Raw genomic sequence first — 17,824 nt, forward strand, 5'->3', positions numbered from 1 at the left:
GGCAGGGACCCGTGTCCCACTGGGATGTGCGGAGAGGGGGGGGGACACACAGCGGGGACCGGTGTCCCGCTGGGATGTGAGATGGGGGGGACACACAGTGGGGACCAGTGTCCCACTGGGATGCAGGGAGAGGGGGGACGCACACACACTCATCGGGGACCGGTGTCTCACTGGGATGGGGACACACACACACACACCGGGGACTGGTGTCCTCCTGGGATGGGGGACACACACGGGACCTGTGTCCCACTGGGATGCAGGATGGGGGACACACACACGTTGGAGGCCAGTGTCCCACTGGGATGCGGGGAGGGGGGGGGGGACACACAGCGGGGACCAGTGTCCGGCTGGGATGGGGGGGACACACACGGCAGGGCCCAGTGTCCTGCTGGGAGGCGGGATTGGGGAGACACACACGGCGGGGGCCGGTGTCCCGCGGGCATGCGGGGGACACACAGCAGGAACCAGTGTCCCGCTGGGATGCGGGATGGGGGGGACACAGACGCACCGGGGACCGGTGTCCCGCTGGGATGCGGGATGGAGCGGGGGCACACACAGCGGGGACCGGCGTCGGAGCGCGTTGCGGGGCTCCCCCTTGCGCCCGCACACCCCCACTGCACACCCCGCTCCGCCGCTTGTTCTCAACCGTGGATTTTCCAGCCCGGCCTCGGCTTTCCCCCCACTCCCCGCCCCGCACCCCGGGCTGGACGGGATGGGGGCGGGAAGGTGGCGGTGATGCCGGAGAAGGGGAAGGGAGGGGGGGGGGGCTGAGGCCGGCACAGCTCATGGCAGGCACCGCCCCCGCCCCGCCCCGCCCCGCCCCGCCGGGCGCCGGGCAGCCCCGGCAGTGTGGCGAGGCGGGCGGGCAGGCAGCGCCCCGCCGCTCCGCTCCCGGCCCCGCCGCCATGCCGCCGCCGCCCGGCCCCCGCCGCCCCGCCGCCTTCCTCATCCTCGCCTTCCTCACCCTCCGACGGGCGCTGGGCGCCGCAGGTAACGGGGTTGGGGGGGGGGGGGGGGGGAGAGAAGAAGTTTTTCGGGGCGGGGGGCAGCTGTCTCCCCCCCGGGGAAAAAAGTTCGCTGCGGTTTAGCCCTTTTTTTAGGGGCAGCTCTAAGGTGTGTGTGCGTGTGAGGGGGGTGTCCAACCTTGAGGCGTTTATTTCCCTTTTTCTTTATTAATATCAAGGTTGAGGGGTGTGCGGGGGGGGGAGCTCAGCCGCCCCCGGGGCCGGGGGATGCTCCGGGGGGAAGATGCTCCGGCAGAGGGATCCTCCGGGGGGAAGATGCTCCGGGGGGGATGCGGGTTGGCAGCGCCGTTCCCCGCCTCACCGTGCCGCTGGCTTTTTTTTATATATCTATATAATTTTTTTATGTCTGTGTATTTTTGTATATCTATATATTTTTTATCTCTTCTTTTCCCCCTCCCCCCCCCTCCTTGGGAAAAGCAAAACAAACCCACCCAAACCCAGCCGCGTTCTCTTGCGTCGCCAGCTGCGATTTGCCCAGCGGGTCAAATAAGTAATTATGCAGCCTGGATATTATTATTTTTATATTTATTTATTTATAATCTGCGTTTTTATAAACCGAGCTATTGATGGCCGGGCGGCTAAGTGGGCTTTTCCTATGGCTCTTCAAAGTTTCCTGTGCGCAACCCAATCTTGTGATTGAGATGCACTTACATCCAGCCCTTCCGTTGGCAATCCCTGCCACAGACAATAAACAGAGGCACGTCTCTCCTGCTGCCCTCTCTCGTTAGGACTCCCGTGATCAAATTCAGCCTTTCCGCTATATTTTTCCAACCCCCCCCCCCTCCTTGCGACTCGTGAACATCCTCTGCGTCTCGGGACTTTGTCCTTTGTCATCCTCCGGCGGTGGCAAAGCAAAAGTGCCGGTGTTTATCCTCCAGGTATTAAAAAAAAAAAAAGATAAAATAAGATGTCCGCGAATATAGAGCTCAGAAAGTGGAGACCTATAAAGTTTCATGGCTTTTCAGAGGTTGGAAGAGACCGTCACCGTAAGCGCCGGGGCTCCGGTGACGGGCAAGGTTGTCATCCCCGTGGGAACTCGGGAGGAGAGCCTGTCGCTCGCTTCCCGCAGCTTGTGGCGAGGGTTTGAGGACGCAAAAGCGCAAGCACAGATCTGTCTCCTCAGCAGTTAAAAGCGTCTCCTGACAAGCTGATTTTCTAGGAAAATGAACCAAGCCTTCTTTTCTGAAGTGTAATTAAGGTGACGAGGAATTTGGGGGAGGGAGTTTAATTAGATTAATATTTTTTCCGCCTCCGCCGCACAAAGATCCAGTGTGTTTCAGCAAATGGAAAACAGAAATGGCACTATTGACTTATTCAGTGGCCTTGGACGTTGCTGCAGCGGCGTCCTCCAGCCGGGAGGAACTCTGCCTTTTCTGGGAAGGGGGAGCTTGGAGAGCCGGCAGCTGGTGTCCCGCTCGGCGTGTGCCTGAGGGTCCCGTGCCCTGGGGGTGGGCAGCGAGGGGCCCGGAGGCTCGGCATGGCGTGGGATGCTGTGGCTGGCAGGGAACTGGGAAGGCTGGATTAGCCGGGATGCGCTGGGTCAGGGTTTAGCTGTGGCCAAGCAGCCTGGGGATGCTGGGGAGCTGGGGGGATATTGGTTGGGGTGGTGGTGCGGGACCCCCGCACCTGGCTCCATCCCATGCCGTGCTCTTGATTTTTGCGTGCGCTGAGTTCACGCAGGGGTTGAAATGAAGCTGGGCAGGAGGGAGGGAGTGAAGAAGAAAAAAACAAGTTAAACCTGACCAAGCTGGATCGGTTCGAGTCTGGGGAGCTTTCCGAAGGCACGCTGTTAATCTGGCGTATGTAAAAGTGTGTAAAGTTTGTAAGCTGTAGAGCTGTAATTAGTGTTTCTCCAGGAGTGTTGTTTAGCAATTGCATGTGAGGATGCAGAGGAGGGAGCTGAGGTGGGTCCTCACCCCGCCGATAATCCGCTCCCTTCCCCATCTTTGCCTGGTTCTAAGGAGGGAGGGAGAGACAACACCTAGAAAATACTTTTCTCTTTTAATAGCAGAGAACGTACATGCTGTTTGCGTTGGGTTTTGCAGCGGCGGGGAGGGGAGAAGCGTTGTTTTGGATTGGGGTCTGAATCCCAGCAGCGGCGGGCCCACGCGTCCCCAGGACTGTGCTCTCCTCTGCTGCCGGCGGGACCCCAGCTCCCACCCGTGTCCGCCCCATATGGGTCCTGGGGGCTTTGCCGGGCTCCTCGCTGTGCTCTGTTCTGCTTGGCTGTGCTGCTCTCAATAGGAAAACAACTTGGCGCCAGGATTTTGAGCTTGCTTGAGGGCCTTTCCCCACAGATTTTTTGTCACGATCCTGAGGGTGATGCTGACAAGGGCGTTTGCAGACGGTGTGACACTGCCACCCGGCTGAAGGACCCTCCTTCCATCCCTCTGCTCTGCCACCATCACAGGACAACACCTGGGGAGCGAGGGAGGGGGACACTGGCACTGCTGTCCCCCACCGGCATGGGTTGGTGGTGGCAGGAGGCTGCTGTCACCGGGAGCAGATGGCTGGGGGAGAGACGCTCCAAGACCTGTTGCTCCTCAGCAAAGCCTGCCCTCCCAGGAGCCGGGGGCTTCCTCGCTCCAGGCCAGCCCTGTGTGGAAGGATCTGCTCCGGCTTTTTGTCTTCTCCTTTAGCTGCTTGGTTATGGAGCCCTCACCTTCTTGTGAGCTCGCTGTGCGTGTTAGTGGCAGAATGAAATAATGAAACAACAACAAAAAAAAAAAAGGAGAGAAATGGAAAAATACTACTTTAAGGAAGGCAGAATCTCTTGGAAGTGGTAGCTGAGTGGTGGAGGGGGGTAGGGGAGGAATCCAGACTGCATTTTCTCTGTTTAGAAATCAAAAGTGCACCGCTGCTGACCCAGTGAGCAGCTTGGAGAGTCCAGCTGGGTCCTTTATCTCCTGCCCTCTGGAAGGTCCCGTGGGTCCTTTTGGTGCTGTGCATGCGGCTCCCTTTCCATCCCTGTCCTAGCCATACAGGAATTAAAAAAAACAAAACCAACCCCACACTGTATTTCGGGTTAGTTAAGCAAGCCGAGATGATGCAAGGAGCTTGGTTTTGTTTCCATTTCTAGCAGCAGCAGCGCTTTCAAGTCCTCAGCCGTGTGGTTTTTCTCCCTCCTGGCGTGTTTGGGGCTGGTGGGATCCGTTTGCCAGCCCCGTGGGTTATCGGGAGAGTCCGGGAGCTGGGCTTGGCTCTGCTCGGCAAAAGCCCGGACGGAAGGGGCTGTATGGAGTCTGCGAGGAGTTCATTACAGCAGATGTCGGTGCCATAAAGCCACAGGTTCCTGCTGTTTCCTATTCACTTATATCCTCCCCGCTTTAGCGATGCTAATGCGAGCGAAAACATTTGCCGGAGCGAAGGAAAGGGGGGGGGGGGGAGGGGGCATAAATCACCAGCCCATTCCCTCTGCCCCTCTCCTGCCATCCCACCCGTGCGCCTCGCCTCAGGAAGCGGGGAGATTAATACTGGTACAAGGGATGCTCGCTGGCTGCCGCCGGCCCCGTTGTGGCATTTTAAGGCCCATTGCCTCTGATTTTGGCTTTCCTTAATAGGCCCAGCTGTAATTTGCTGTAATCAGTTGTATTGTGCAAGCCACCCCTGCTCGTGAGTCAGAGCGCGGTGGCACCGAGCTGACACAGCCCTGGTCCTTTGGATGCTGGTGGCAGGGGGGGGCTCCGCATCTGGTGGCACGAAGACTCATTCCTCCTGCTCATCGCGGGGAGAAGGGAGCTTGGGGGATCCTTCCCTGGCTCTGCCAGAGCTCAGGACCTAAAGAAAATGTTGTGTGAGATGCTTCCCCCCCTGCCCCCAAACCAGAGCCTTTGCGGAGGCCCGGGAGCGGTGAACCGATCGCTTTTGAGTGAGGTGGCTCCACATCAGGCTGGGGCAGCGGAGAAAAATCCCGTATGACCCACGGTGGGGATGCACCAGGGCTGGGAAATGCAGAGCTTTGATTTGGGAGAGGCAAAACAGCCCGGAAAGCTGCTGTGATGGCTGGTTTCACACCCGCCCTGCGAGGGACCTCTCTTGGTGGGGAGCCTGGAGGTCCCCGGCTGACTGCGGCACCCCCCCAGAACGCTCCCGAAATCCTCCCTCTCCCCGTCTCCACAGCCCCGTGGGCTTGGCCGCCGCTTGAATTTTTACTGTCGAGGCAGTTTTGGAGTGTGGGTTTTCCTTTTCTCATCGTGCTGGAGGCCCAGCGCGGAGGGGTGATGTTGTTCTTTGAGGGTTCCAGCTGGGTTTTGGTCCCGTCGTGGAGCAAAAGCCCAAAAAACCCAGGGGCTGCGTGCCTGGGGGAGGCTGGGGAAGGACGAGCAAAGCATCCCGGCTGCGTGGAATATTATTTTTTTATTTTTTGAAGCCTCCTGGTTTTTTGGAGGCCTGACTCACGGCACAGGAATGCGCTGGGCTGGCAGCCCTGGACCTGCTCCTTGGTGGAGGAGAAGAGCCGCCGTCTCCTCCTCCTCCACAGCCCGTTCCCCATCCCCTCTCCTCCCCAAACCGCTGGCCTGGGCTGGTAGCAGCCACATGTTTGCTGAGCTGGGATTTTTAGGGGATTTTTTTTAATCTTATTTTATTTTATTTCATTCCCCCCCCCCCCCCCAACCTTTGCTTTTTCGCATAGGGGGCTGATTTTTCGGGGGGTTGGGGCAGCTCGGAGGGTCGTCGGCCTCAGGGTTGCGGTGGCTGGTTGGAGGGGAGGGAAAGGCAGAGCCAGCCCCGAGATCAAACGCCAGCCGGGCTGGGAAAGGCTGGGCGAAGCCACGCTGGAAAACGAGGGAAGAAAGGGAAGGGAAGCAGGAATTATTTAGCGCGGGGCTTGCTCCGGCGTGCCCTGCCTGCTGCCTTTAATCTCCTGCGAGTCCCTCCCCGCTCGGGTCTCCTCCACTGCCTTTGGTGGCTTCTCCTCGACCTCCTGGCTCGGCTCAGCTCCTGGGGGGGCTGTTCCCCATTGCAGCCAGCTTCCCCAGACCCACGCTGGTGGCTTGCATCTGGGTTAGGGGCGTGTTGAAATCCCTGGGGCGGTGGGTCCTCTTCTTCCTCCCCCAGACTGGGGGTCCAGGGGCTGCTCCCTGGTGTGACCTGGGGGGGTGTTGAAGCTGCAAGCCTTGACCCAAACTCCTGGTGTCTGGGAGTGTAAACCTTGGGGTAAATCTGGTAAAGGGAGTATGATGACCAGTTTGGCTCCCCATGTTTCTCAGCGTTGGGCTCCATGGAGAAATTCAGGTGGGGAAGGGGTGGTGGTGGGGGGAAAGCCTGTAAGCAAAGCGAGCCACGTGCCACTGCGATGCTCAGCAGCAGGCAGGGTGTCCTACAGCTCAAAAAAGAAGAAAGTGTTTTCATCTTTGGTGTGGACCCTGCTTCCCATCTTCCCTCAACCCACAGGCCTGGGCTCTGCCAGGTCCCTTGCCTTGCCTGGAGCATCCTTGGAGGCCACTGCATCTTCCCTCCTCCTGCTTCAGCCCCTCTCCGGAGGGGAATATGGCCAAGCACTCGCTCCTTTAGGTACTGGGAAATATCCCCTTTCCTGCAAATACATTGCTGACCTCGCTCTTTGCTGCGAGGAGGAGGAATTACAAGGCTGCGGAGCCCACCTGGGGCACATGGATGGGGACGGCAGGCTGTGGTGGTGGTGGCGGCCCAGGACTCCCAAAGCTGAGCCGTGACCATGAGACGAGGTTTCTTCCTGGAGCTGGATTTGTGCAGGCAAAATATTTATTGAGAGACGCATCCCATTGCCTGCCACACAGGGCTGGGTCCGAGTGGTTGGACTGGCATAATCCCCCAGGATCTGAAAAACAAATGTTTTGAGCCGTTTTTTCCCCCCCTTTAGTTTTGTGTGTTGTTTAAGTTAAAGGCAGTGGGGTTATATTTGATTTTGGGGGGTTTTTTGGGTTGGTTGGTTGTTTTTTTTTTTTTTGCTTTGAGTGATGGAAGACACAAGTTGAGACGCTTATTAAAGAGCACTATACCTAGTTAGACAAGAAGAAAATGGAGCAGAGCTCTAGCTTCAAACTCTGAAGCTTTTCTCTGCTTGCATGTGGGGTCTGGGCTGTCCCTTTCCCTGGCGGAGTGAGTCCCATCAGGTGGGGAAGAAGACCTACATAGATTTGCAGAGCATCTTCGGGGACCTCTTTCTCCACCTCCATCCCTTTGCCCTGCAAGTCTGACCAGCAGCAGCCCACAATACATGTATATACCCAAGTACAGCACAGCTGCCCTCGCTTCTCTGCCTCTCTTATTCCTAAAAAAGCCAGGAGGAGGGAAGGGGCTTGTTTGCACCACAAGCGATCCCTTCCCTGCCTGAATACCCAGGGCTGCCAGCGTGGGCTGTGCTTCTAATCGGTACCAAACCCTCATCAGGCCAGACACAAAACTCAGGTCCTGGCATCTCTCGTGCTCCCGGGGGGGTCCTGCCCGTGTGGTTTCTCTAAAGGTCCCACGAGTAGCCTCTGCTGCCCCCCGGCTCCCCACCTTCACAAGCCTGCGCCAAGTGCGAAAGCCGAGGGATTGTTTCCCTTTGAAAGAGCGTGGAAAATCTCATTTTGAGGCGTTTTAATGCGTATTAGATCCATCTGCCTTTTGAGCGGAGGCCACCGTGGGAGGAGAGGCGAGGACCGCTGTGTACAGATACCCAGTGCCCAGGTGGGATCTGGGGCTGTGATGCTGTGGGAAGCATCCTCGTCCAGAGGATCCGTGCAGGTGGATAGCACGGGATGCTAGACAGGAGCAGGGAGAGGGTAAATCCATAAAACTTCCACAGAGGTGGAGAAATGCTCTTGGTATTGATGTCACTGCATGGAGGTGCAGGATTGTTCTGGATGCTTTGGCTTGCCCTGGCGATGGATTCGGCACACCTCGATGTATTGAACCAAACGGCCCCCAGGCACAGGCGAAATGTGCACGAGAGGGTCTGAGTGCAGGCTGGTGCTTGGGAAATCATCCTGTAAGGCACGATGATGCTTCTCCCGCCCCGGTGAAGTTGTGTGGAGATGGACATGGTGGCTGATGAATGATAGGAACCCTGCAAGGCAGAGGGTCACTCCGGGCAGGGAGGTGAGAGCACGGCTGAGAGGAGAGCAAGCTTTTCTCTACCCTGACCTTGTCCTTCCACTCCAGGAGGAAACCTCGTCTCATGGTCACGGCTCAGCTTTGGGAGTCCTGTGCCGCCGCCACCACCACAGCCTGCCGTCCCCATCCACGTGCCCCAGGTGGGCTCCGCAGCCACTCCCAGGGCTTGGGACTTTGTAATTCCTCCTCCTCGCAGCAAAGAGCGAGGTCAGCAATGTATTTGCAGGAAAGGGGATATTTCCCAGCACCTAAAGGAGCGAGTGCTTGGCCATATTCCCCTCCGGAGAGGGGCTGAAGCAGGAGGAGGGAAGATGCAGTGGCCTCCAAGGATGCTCCAGGCAAGGCAAGGGACCTGGCAGAGCCCGGGCCTGCGGGTTGAGGGAAGATGGGAAGCAGGGTCCACACCAAAGACGAAAACACTTTCTTCGTTTTTGCTTTGCGAGTCTTCCCTTTTGCGGAGCGACTCTCCTCCCTGGGAGCTGCCACCAGCCTGGAAATTAGCCCTGGTTGCCCCCTTCTCGCCATGCTTCCTCCTTGGTTGGCAGCGTTTAAATGTCTCTACCTGTTCTCCCCCGCGACTTCAACAGGGAGCAGTGTGGGCTGTCCACCTCTGGCTGGGCTCCTCAGATGTACCCGCACCTCCTGGGGCGGTGGCAGGCCGGAGGGACAAGATGTTGTAAAACAAAACCCAGGCTTCCTGGCTGGGTGGCTTGCGGAGGCGGGAGGCTATTAAAAGGGTTGTGTTGCATTGTATAGCGTGGGAGTTTTCCTTGGGCAGGAGGTTAGAGAGCCCAGAAACTCCTCGGGACAGATTAAAATCGGAGAAGGGACATGTCTGGGATGCAGTGTTGGTGTCTCCTCCTGTCTCAGGTTGCTGTCGGTCAGTGTCCTCAATGCTTTCTAGACTGTGAGGTTTTGGGCTTATCACATATGTGCATGTCCACCCAACGGTGGCTGAAGGCACCGCGAAGGTCTTCAGCAGAAGACCTTGCTTCATTGACCGTCCAGTTTTCCAGCGGACTCGCGTGAAGGGATGTTAGTTCTTCCTTTGGATGATGGTTGGAGAACTGAGAGCAATCGGGATGGAGGACTGGGGCTTCGTAGGTTTTTTTGGAGGTTGGGGTGATCGGCTCTGCCTCCCTGCCATCTTGAGGGGGTCTCATCCCACCCTCGCGTGCTCTGCAAGCGGGGGCTGATCTCCTCTACGTGGAGACCTCACCATCCTACGCTGTCACCTGGCTGCATTATTGGCTCTATCTGTTTGGGTTGGCTTGAAGAACAGAAGGGAGGGTGTTTTCCAGCAGCCAGAAAGTGGTTGCTATTTAAAACAACCAAAAAAAAAAAAAAATGCAGTCTGGTGCTTGCTTTTCATCCATGTAGCCAAGTGGAGCCAAGCAAGTGTCCCCACCCTCACCTGGAGGGGCATCTCTGAAGGCTTTTGCAGGGCCTGCGAGTGAAGCTAGTAATTAGTGCTGGTCATGAGGGTGGGTCTTGCAATGTGGCCGTGCTGTCTGCTGTGGTCTGGCCCGGGGCCATCACCTCCTTTCGGGTGGCCGCTGCCCAGGTGTGGGATCCCAGCAGCCTCCCTCCACCCCTGTTTATCCCAAACAGACTGGGGATGCCGCTCCTCAGGGTGCGGGTGCCTTCGCCTCCCCACCCGCCGCGGCTCTTTCTACAGTTGCTGGATGGTGTTCCTGCGCTGGAGTATTGTTTTGAAGGGTGGTTTGTTTTTTTTTCTTTCCCCCTTGACAGATGGGAAATGTAGAGACGTGCTTAAAATGAAGGCATGGTCCTAAGTCCAATTACATGGCAATTAAAAGCAATCAGTGGTCTGCGTCGCTGCATTGGAGACTAGGTTCGTTTAAGGGAGTTTTTTTCTTCCAGCCTGCCTTGGAGAAGCTTAAATGTCCTGTTTCTTCTGCTTTCTGGGGCCTGACCAGAGGACGTCTTCCTAGAGGGGGTCAAGTATTGCTGAAAATCTGCGTTAGGCTGGAAGAAAGCTGTTCCCCGCGCTCAGGAGCTCCTCATCGGGGCTGTAGCATCCCGACGTGTCTCCATAGGGTCTCCTCTGGGTTGCACCAGTCTATCAGCTTTGGGGCCGAGCCCTCGGTGACACGGTGTCGCTGCTGGGTGCAGCCTGGCTCTGTCAGCATTGCTGGGGCCGTGGGCTAAGGCTTTTTGCTGGAAGGAAGAGGAGGCGGCGATTCGGGCTTCCCTGCCATCCCCACCCGTGCGGTTCCTTTCCTCCTCCTCTGGTCTTCTGGAGGAGACAGATGCCTGCCTTTGGTTGTGGGAGCACGTTTTCCTGGGGGAGGCGCGACACGATGCCCGCTGCCCGTCGTTTTGGCTGCTTTCTGCAGTCAGAAGCCCTGCGAGCGCCTCCTTCCACGCTCCGGCGTCTAAAGGCACTAAAGGGATTTGTTTCAGGAGAGGGGATTTGGCTGCACGGAGCTGCTCGGATGACTGGGGCCCAGAGCGTGATGGAGCCAGGATGCGGGTGGCTGAGGGCTATAAAACTTATTTTCTCCCTCTTTTTTTTTTTTTTTTTTTTTTTTTTTTTTGTTCCACGCGTGTCTATGCTAAGTGATTTGCTGCCGGTGAATGACTAGTCTGTGCTCGGGTGAAGCGAGCAGGGCTGGGACGTGTGGCTGCCGTGGCTTTCCACGTTAAAATCCCGTGGTGCCATGGCCCAGCCATCCCAGCTTCGGATTGCAGGAGTTACAGCCCCCCAGTTAATCCCTGCCTTGGGTACTTTGGCTGTTTTTTATATATATAGACACGTAAGAATACATAAAATATATGATATATATATATTAAAAATATAATTATATATTTTTATATAAACACATATAATATTCTAAATATATATTTTTATATATATAACAAGGTATTGAGGTGCCTATTTCAGACTCTAACATTTAAACACCAAGATTAAAAATGTTGGCTCTGCCCGCAGCTGGAAAAGTGAGATCCAAAAGCTGGGAAGAGGGTTGGGTTTTCATTTGGGCTGAGCGGTGACTAACAAGGGTTGAGGGTTTGTTGGTTTTTTTTAATTTTTTTAATTTTTTTTTTTTTTAAAAACAAATGCTTGGGATAAACTGGTTATGCAAACTGGGGCAAAATGGGCAGGTTCCTTTGTAGTTTACAACAAAACCCCGGGAGTTTGGGGCGTGTTGGGGCTGGTCCCGCCGGGGATGGAAAAACCCCACGCGCCGGCGTTGCAGATGGGGTCCCAGCCCATCAGGAAGGATCCCGGGGGGATAAGTGTTAGGGAAAGCCACAGGTTACTGCAAGGCTTCATCTATCCAGCTAAAACCCTGAGTAACGCCAATCCGAAAGACACAACGGGTCAAAAATAGATTTTTTTTTTTTTTTTTTTAAAGTGTGGTTTTATAATACCTGCTGGGAGGAATTCATGCTGCGCTCGGCGCCAAGAAACTGTCAGGCTTGCTGGTCCTGTGCTGCCGAAAAAGAAAAATAAATATATATATAAATTTGGAGGATCTTTCGGGGTTTTTTGCGGCGGCCGGGAGGATGGTGTGGGGCACGCAGGCGCGCCAGCAATGCTCGGCATGCTTTGCAACGGCAGTCGGGCTCGCAGACCGCAGGGCTTCTGGTTTCTATCACAGCCCGGGCTGCTTTTGGCCGGGGGCATCCATCCATCCACCCATCCATCCCATGGCCCTCCCAGGCTCCGGGAGGCTCCTCTCGAGCGCAGTGCTTTAAGAACACCAGGAAAAAGAAGCGGGCGCGAGGGGCCTCCTGAATTTTTAACTTCATCCCGGGATGCGGGCTGGGGGGAGGCGACGCCGTGCTTGTCGGTGAAGGCGAAGTAATGCTCCGTAAAAATCCCCTCTCGCCGTTTCCCGACGGATCGGTCCTCTGGGCTGAACAAAAACCAGCTTAGGCTGCCGTCGTCTCTTTGCGGAGAGAAGGCTGGCTGCTGGATGAAGCAGAAAATTAGATGAAAACTGCCTAACAGGAAAAGAAGGGTGGGTTTTGCACACGAAGAAGGAGGTGAAGTTGCTGCTTAACCCTGCTGCCGGCCGGTGCCTGCCCTTCGAGCATCCTCTGAGCACTGGTACCCTGCAGTGCCTTAGCATCCGTTTCCCCGCATCCCTGACCCTGCATCCAAAGGCCTCGTTGTTTCTGTCTTGTGCTAGTGGAGAGGGATGAGGGTGGAGTCTCCAGCAGGGTGGCTTTTCGGTGCTCCCTGGCCGGCTGGGGAAGGCAAAGTGGGGGTTTTTTTTGTTGTGTATCCCCCTTTTCGTCTCCATATCCCACTGACACAGTGGCTCTGTTTCCATCGGTATTTACGGACTGGCTCTAAGGGCACGCAGCAGATCCAGCCGGGATGTTAATGACCCCAGCATGAAATAGCAAAGCCCACTTCAGTGGTCTCAGCTGAGGGGTTTTTTTTACTGCAGCCTCTCCCGCTCTGCCCGTGCCCATCCCCTTCCCTTGGAGAGCCATGGGGAGGATGCCAGCACCATTTCTTGCTTAAAGAGAGAAAAGAGCTTGGGATTTGTGTGCCTATGGGAAGGAGAGCGTGTGCGAGCCTATGGAAAGGATAGCCGGGGCCGGGGGGAGAATGCAAACCATATGTTTCTGCGAGGGTCGAGTTGCAGAGCTAAAACTGGTGGGGAAGCAAAAGAAGCCGGAGTCCTGCCGCTTGCGCACCAGTAGGTATCCGGTGTGGCCTACCAAAGGACGGTTTTAAAAGTTAACCCACCCTAAAAGATGATTTGGGTCGCTCTGCGGTGTCACTGGTGTCCTGCCTTTTTAGGGCTTGGGTCCAGGACTGTTTCCAAGCCTCCCATAAATAAGCGGCAGGGATGCTGGGAAGAAGCTTGCCCCGAGTTCCTGGCGTTCGCAAGTTCTGGTAGGAAGGCAAGGGAGAAAACTTCATGGAGGGATGGGAGTGCCCGCAGCTTGCTGGAAAAGCAAGGCTGATGTTGTGCCGTGCACCAGGGCTGTCTCCTTGCCTTCCCCTTCCAGCTGCAGAGGGGAGAGTCAGATGAAAAGATCCATTTTCCCTTTTCAGAGTGGAAAAAATGATGTGGAGGCAGCCCGGAGAGTTGTACAGGCTTCAGACCTGAGCGTTGTGAACTGGATTGAAGCGATTTTTAGAAAGAGATCTGAAAACAGGGGGGGAGCGGCGAGGTCCCATGGCAAACTTTTTTTTTTTTTTTTTTTTTTAAGCTGGGAGACATCTTTTGTTTCCAAAACTAAAGGCATGGAGACAATATCTGATTCCCCGACCAGCTCTCCGGAGCTGTTTGCAACCTGCCAGCTTGGTAACCATCTGCTCGCCGCCCGCGGGGACCGTGCTATATATACGGGAGGCAGGAGGAGAGAGACATTGCCGTGTGCCCCCACCCTGGGACAGCCGGGGGCTCCAGCCCCCCCGCAGGAGGGACCACGGGGTACAGCATCTCCTTGGCCCCTGCACCAAGAGGAGCTCCTGTGCCGAAGATACCAAAAATCCCGATGGATTTTTCTTTTGGCTGCCTGGCTTATTTGGGATTGGGGTTTTTTGTTTGTTTGTTTGTTTGGGGGAGATTTCTTTTTTCAGCTTGATTTCCCAAAAAAAAAAAAAAATCCAGACTTTTTTTCTTTTGCAGTCATGCTGTTCGTGTGTCTGCAGCCCTCCCCCTCTTTGACTCAGAAGTAGACATCTCGCAATTAAGCGCCTGCCTGATTAGGAAATTAACAATAAAGTAGTTGTGTTTTTTTATCTAGGCGAGCTGGTCGGCCAGTGAGAGGGATCTATTAATATCCCACTAAAAAAAAAAAATACCCAACAACATAACACTTGCCACCTACTATTGGGGAACACAAACGCCACGTGGGCGTGAGCGTTTTGAGCAGCAGATCTATGGGAAAGGAGGGTTTGTTCTGCTCTTTCTGGGGCCATGTCCTTTGAGCTGAGATGGGGTACCCCAAAATAGATGAAGAACTGAGGGGGGAAAAAAAGTTGGAAGAACCTTGGGCAAGGCGCGAGAAGCGCTGAAGGATGGCTTCAGGTCGTGGCAAAAGACACTTGTTGGCAGATGACCTTTAATTGTTGGGGAAGGAAATGGTCCTTCCCTAATGATGGTTGAGCGGCTGAAGGGGAAGCAGGAGGAGAGCATCCCACACCTGGGTCAGCTGGAGAGAGACGGGGATGGGGATTCCTCATAGCCTACATGCATGCTGTGGAAGAGTCTCTGGGGTGAGGTGACGAGGCGTGTTGGACGTGTAAAGGGGGGGGTTCAAAAGACAATTATGTAAACTGTGGGGTCTAAAGGCTGGAGGAGTTTGGATTGTCGTAGACCTTTGGGTCAAGGGTATTCTGCAGCTTTGGCTTTTCACATTTTTGGGGAGCGGCTCTGTGAAAACAGAGCGTCAAGGGGAAAGATGGGGGGAAATAGCATAGAATCACAGAATGGTTTGGGTGGGAAGGGACCTTAGAGCCCACTCAGTGCCACCCCCTGCCCTGGGCAGGGACACCTCCCACCAGACCAGGCTGCTCCAAGCCCCATCCAACCTGGCCTTGAACCCCTCCAGGGATGGGGCAGCCACAGCTTCTCTGGGCAACCTGGGCCAGGGGCTCACCACCCTCACAGCCAAGAATTTCTTCCTCAGATCTCACCTAAATCTCCCCTCTTCCAGTTTAAAACCGTTCCCCCTTGTCCTGTGGCTCCCCTCCCTGATCAATAGTCCCTCCCCAGTAGAATCATAGAATGGTGTGCATTGGAATGGACTTAAAGGACCTTAAAGGGACCTTAGCATCTTCCTGTTGGCCTGGTGCCAGTTGCTTCTGCAGGTCCTGAGGGTCTCTGCAGGGTTTGGTCTGGCTGGCAGTTGTCCCTGCAAGTGCTGTAACAAACCTGGCCCTTTGTCTGCTGGCAGGATGGCCTCCTGGCTCGTCCCAACCGAGGTGCCCAGGAGATGCTTTAAGCCGAGTGGCTTAAAGTGGTCCAAGAGGTCTCTTGGGTGGTGAATTGAGTCCTCATGCTATTGCAGAGTTCCCTGGTTTTTAAACCATGTTATTTGCAGAGACGGTGTCTTAATGCAGTGCAGAAGGCGGCTTGAGAAACCATGAAGAGGTTCTCAAGAAGGTGGTGAAAATGCGAACCTGGAGTCAGGAAAGCAAAAGTGTGTTTTCTTCCAGGACCGGGATGTTTATTCTAGATAAAACACAGATGCAGAGAGATGGCATCCCTTTTAATTTAAAAAAAAAAAAAAAAAAAAGCAACTCTATTTTGAAGCTGCTGAGAATGTGATTGCCCCTTGTGATGTTTCACAGCTGAGATCATTTCCGTCCGTGTTAATCCACTCTGGAGGTTTTAGTCTGTATGGGTGAGCTCAGAATCTGAATTTTTACAGGGAAGGCGGGGGGGGAGAATCTCAATCATTCTGGACCAAAAAAAGTAAAATAAAGGTATGAAGAAGCATCGGCGAACAGAAGACTTTCAGGTTTCGGGGTGAATGGTGATCCGGAGCTGCTCCGCTGTCACTGTGACTTTGCACACACAGGGAAGTGAAAGAAGGACAAATGCGGAGCGTTTGCTAGAAGAACATGAGCGAAAAGCTGGGAGGAATTACTCTTCTCTTCAGAAAGAGGTATTAGGCATTATTTTTGGAGTAATTAAATTTCATGAGTGCTTATTTAGAAAGAATTTTAGTCTGTTCACTGTATTACAGACTTTTGGAGGAGGCTGCCTCTGGGAGCAGCTGAGACTCGGAGCAGGGCTTTAATTTCAGTGGTGTATCAGTGTAATAGCATTGTTTATAAGCTTCTGTAGCCACATGAAAGCAACGTGGCATTATCCTGGTTGGTCCTAAAAGCAGTGAAGCAGCCAGAAGAGGCCTGATTACAGAGCAGCAGCTCTTTCTTCCCATCACTACAAAAGAATAGACAATAGAAACCAGGATCCAGTTTTAGCTCCGGTAATGCAATTGCCCTCCTTCTGGTGGTCATGTCACATGCTTGCCTGAGTAATTCCCATCCTTGTTCTGCCTGGAAAACTGGCCTCGGAGGGAGGGAGGAGCGATGGTTTGGGCTGGGAGATGCTGGGATCCAGCGCCTGGGTGCAGGCTGGTGGAGATGGGGCCGTGGGTAGACCTCGGCCGAGGCACAGAGCTGCAGATCTGGGGGAAGGTGGTGGCCCTCAATGTCCGTGGGGACGGCGGTGCTGGTGGGTGGCTGGTTGGGAGGTTGTCACCCCTAGAAACGGGGGAGCAGTTTGGCTGGAGCCGGGGGTTTAGCTTGGAAGACTTGAGCCTGAGGCGTTGGAAGAGGAGCTTGCAAAAGCAGCTCTGCGGTCACCGCTTGCTCCTGCCATAAGCTTGTCATCCGTGCCCGGGGCGGGTACTAAGGAAATATGGAATTTTATTAATTTTTTTTCCTTCAAGAACAACTAACTGGACCTGTGGGTAGCTGCAGGACATGGGGGGCAGCCGGGAGCTGCACCACCTCCCTTATGGCTGTGGTTGCTGCTGGTCAGGTTACTATATAGCTGATTCTCCTGTCCTCCTTACCTGTCCTGCTTCTCGCCTTCCTAAGGTGGTCTGGAAATAGGACAGGGGTTTGTTTCCAGCTGGTTTCGTGTCACTTGGCGTCCTCAGCTTGGGGCGATCCTCATGGGATTTAACAAGTGAACCTAAGGGAGAAGGTGGACCCCTCAGAGGTTGTGCTGCAAACTCCCATTGTCGCACAAGGCGCGGAGAAAACGCCAGTGGAGTTATTTCCTTAAAAAAAAAAAAAAAAAAATCAGCTACAAATGACAGCCAGCTTGTTTTGGGTTGGGAAATACGGCTCTTTGGGATGGGGAAAAAAATGGTACAGAGAAACCCGCAGTGGAAACCTCATGGCTCTTTGTGCCTGGGACAAAGAGTTGGCTTGGAGTTACAGGGAAGAGCAGGAGCAGGGCTGCGGTGGGGAAGGTGTTGTAAGACGGGTATTGGGACCTGAACATAGTGTGTGTGTGTCGGAGGGGGGGTAAATGGGGCCATAGTGCGCAAATACATTGTTGGGGATGATTGAGGATGCTGGCCCTGGGGGAGAAATCTTTCACCAGCCTGGTAGTGGTACGGATGCTGATTTTTTTTATTTTATTCCCCCCTTACTTCTCTGCAGCTTTAAACGCCCAGAAGACAAACTTTCCCTGGATGCCTTGGTGGCAGGAGGTGGGCGCTCGGCATCGGCATCCTCCTGCTTGTCCCCTGGGCGCGTGGGTCTGGCATTAGCCGCCACGCTGCCTGTTCGGCGGCCGAGCCCCAGGCCTGCTGCCACCCCCTCTCCTCCCCCCCAGCCTTTGGCCTCTGGGCTTTTTTAACCTTTATTTTCCCCCTGCTCGTTCTGTTTGCAGTTAGGAATACCTTTTATGCGCTGAAGACTTATGGTTCAGCCTGAATATGTTATCAGTGCGGTGTCTGATAAGTTTTCTGCCTCGAAGCCCTGGGGAAGCGCCTGTTCAGGGTCGCTGCAATAGATTTTCCTCCTCTTTCCCAGCTGCCTAAGAATAGTGTGATTTTTACTTACTCCTTAACTGAATGGAATTACTTCCACCAGTGGAAAGAAAAATGCACATCCTTGCCAGCGTTGTCCGTAAAGGCTTGTGATGCCTCTCCCTGCTTTTATAAATTCGTAAATGGGTGTCAGGATGTGCTGTTAGGAAGGAATAAATCTCTGATTATTCGGACAAGCTTGGAAGAAGGTGGCAGGGGAAGGA

General features: G+C 54.7%; 1 protein-coding gene across 2 annotated transcripts in view; it reads left to right on the top strand.

The window, feature by feature from the left end:
- Positions 1-855: 855 nt before the first annotated feature.
- UNC5B (unc-5 netrin receptor B) overlaps positions 856-17,824 on the top strand; it is a 56,116-nt gene continuing 39,147 nt past the window's right edge. The window contains exon 1 of one of the 2 annotated variants that reach the window (XM_074592198.1): positions 856-990. In XM_074592198.1, the coding sequence (XP_074448299.1) occupies positions 906-990 (85 nt within the window). In that variant the 5' untranslated portion in view covers positions 856-905. The remainder of the gene's footprint in view (positions 991-17,824) is intronic. The other variant, XM_074592199.1, reaches the window with a different exon arrangement.

Source organism: Larus michahellis, chromosome 6 (assembly GCF_964199755.1).
Source record: "Larus michahellis chromosome 6, bLarMic1.1, whole genome shotgun sequence".
Lineage (NCBI taxonomy): Eukaryota > Metazoa > Chordata > Aves > Charadriiformes > Laridae > Larus > Larus michahellis.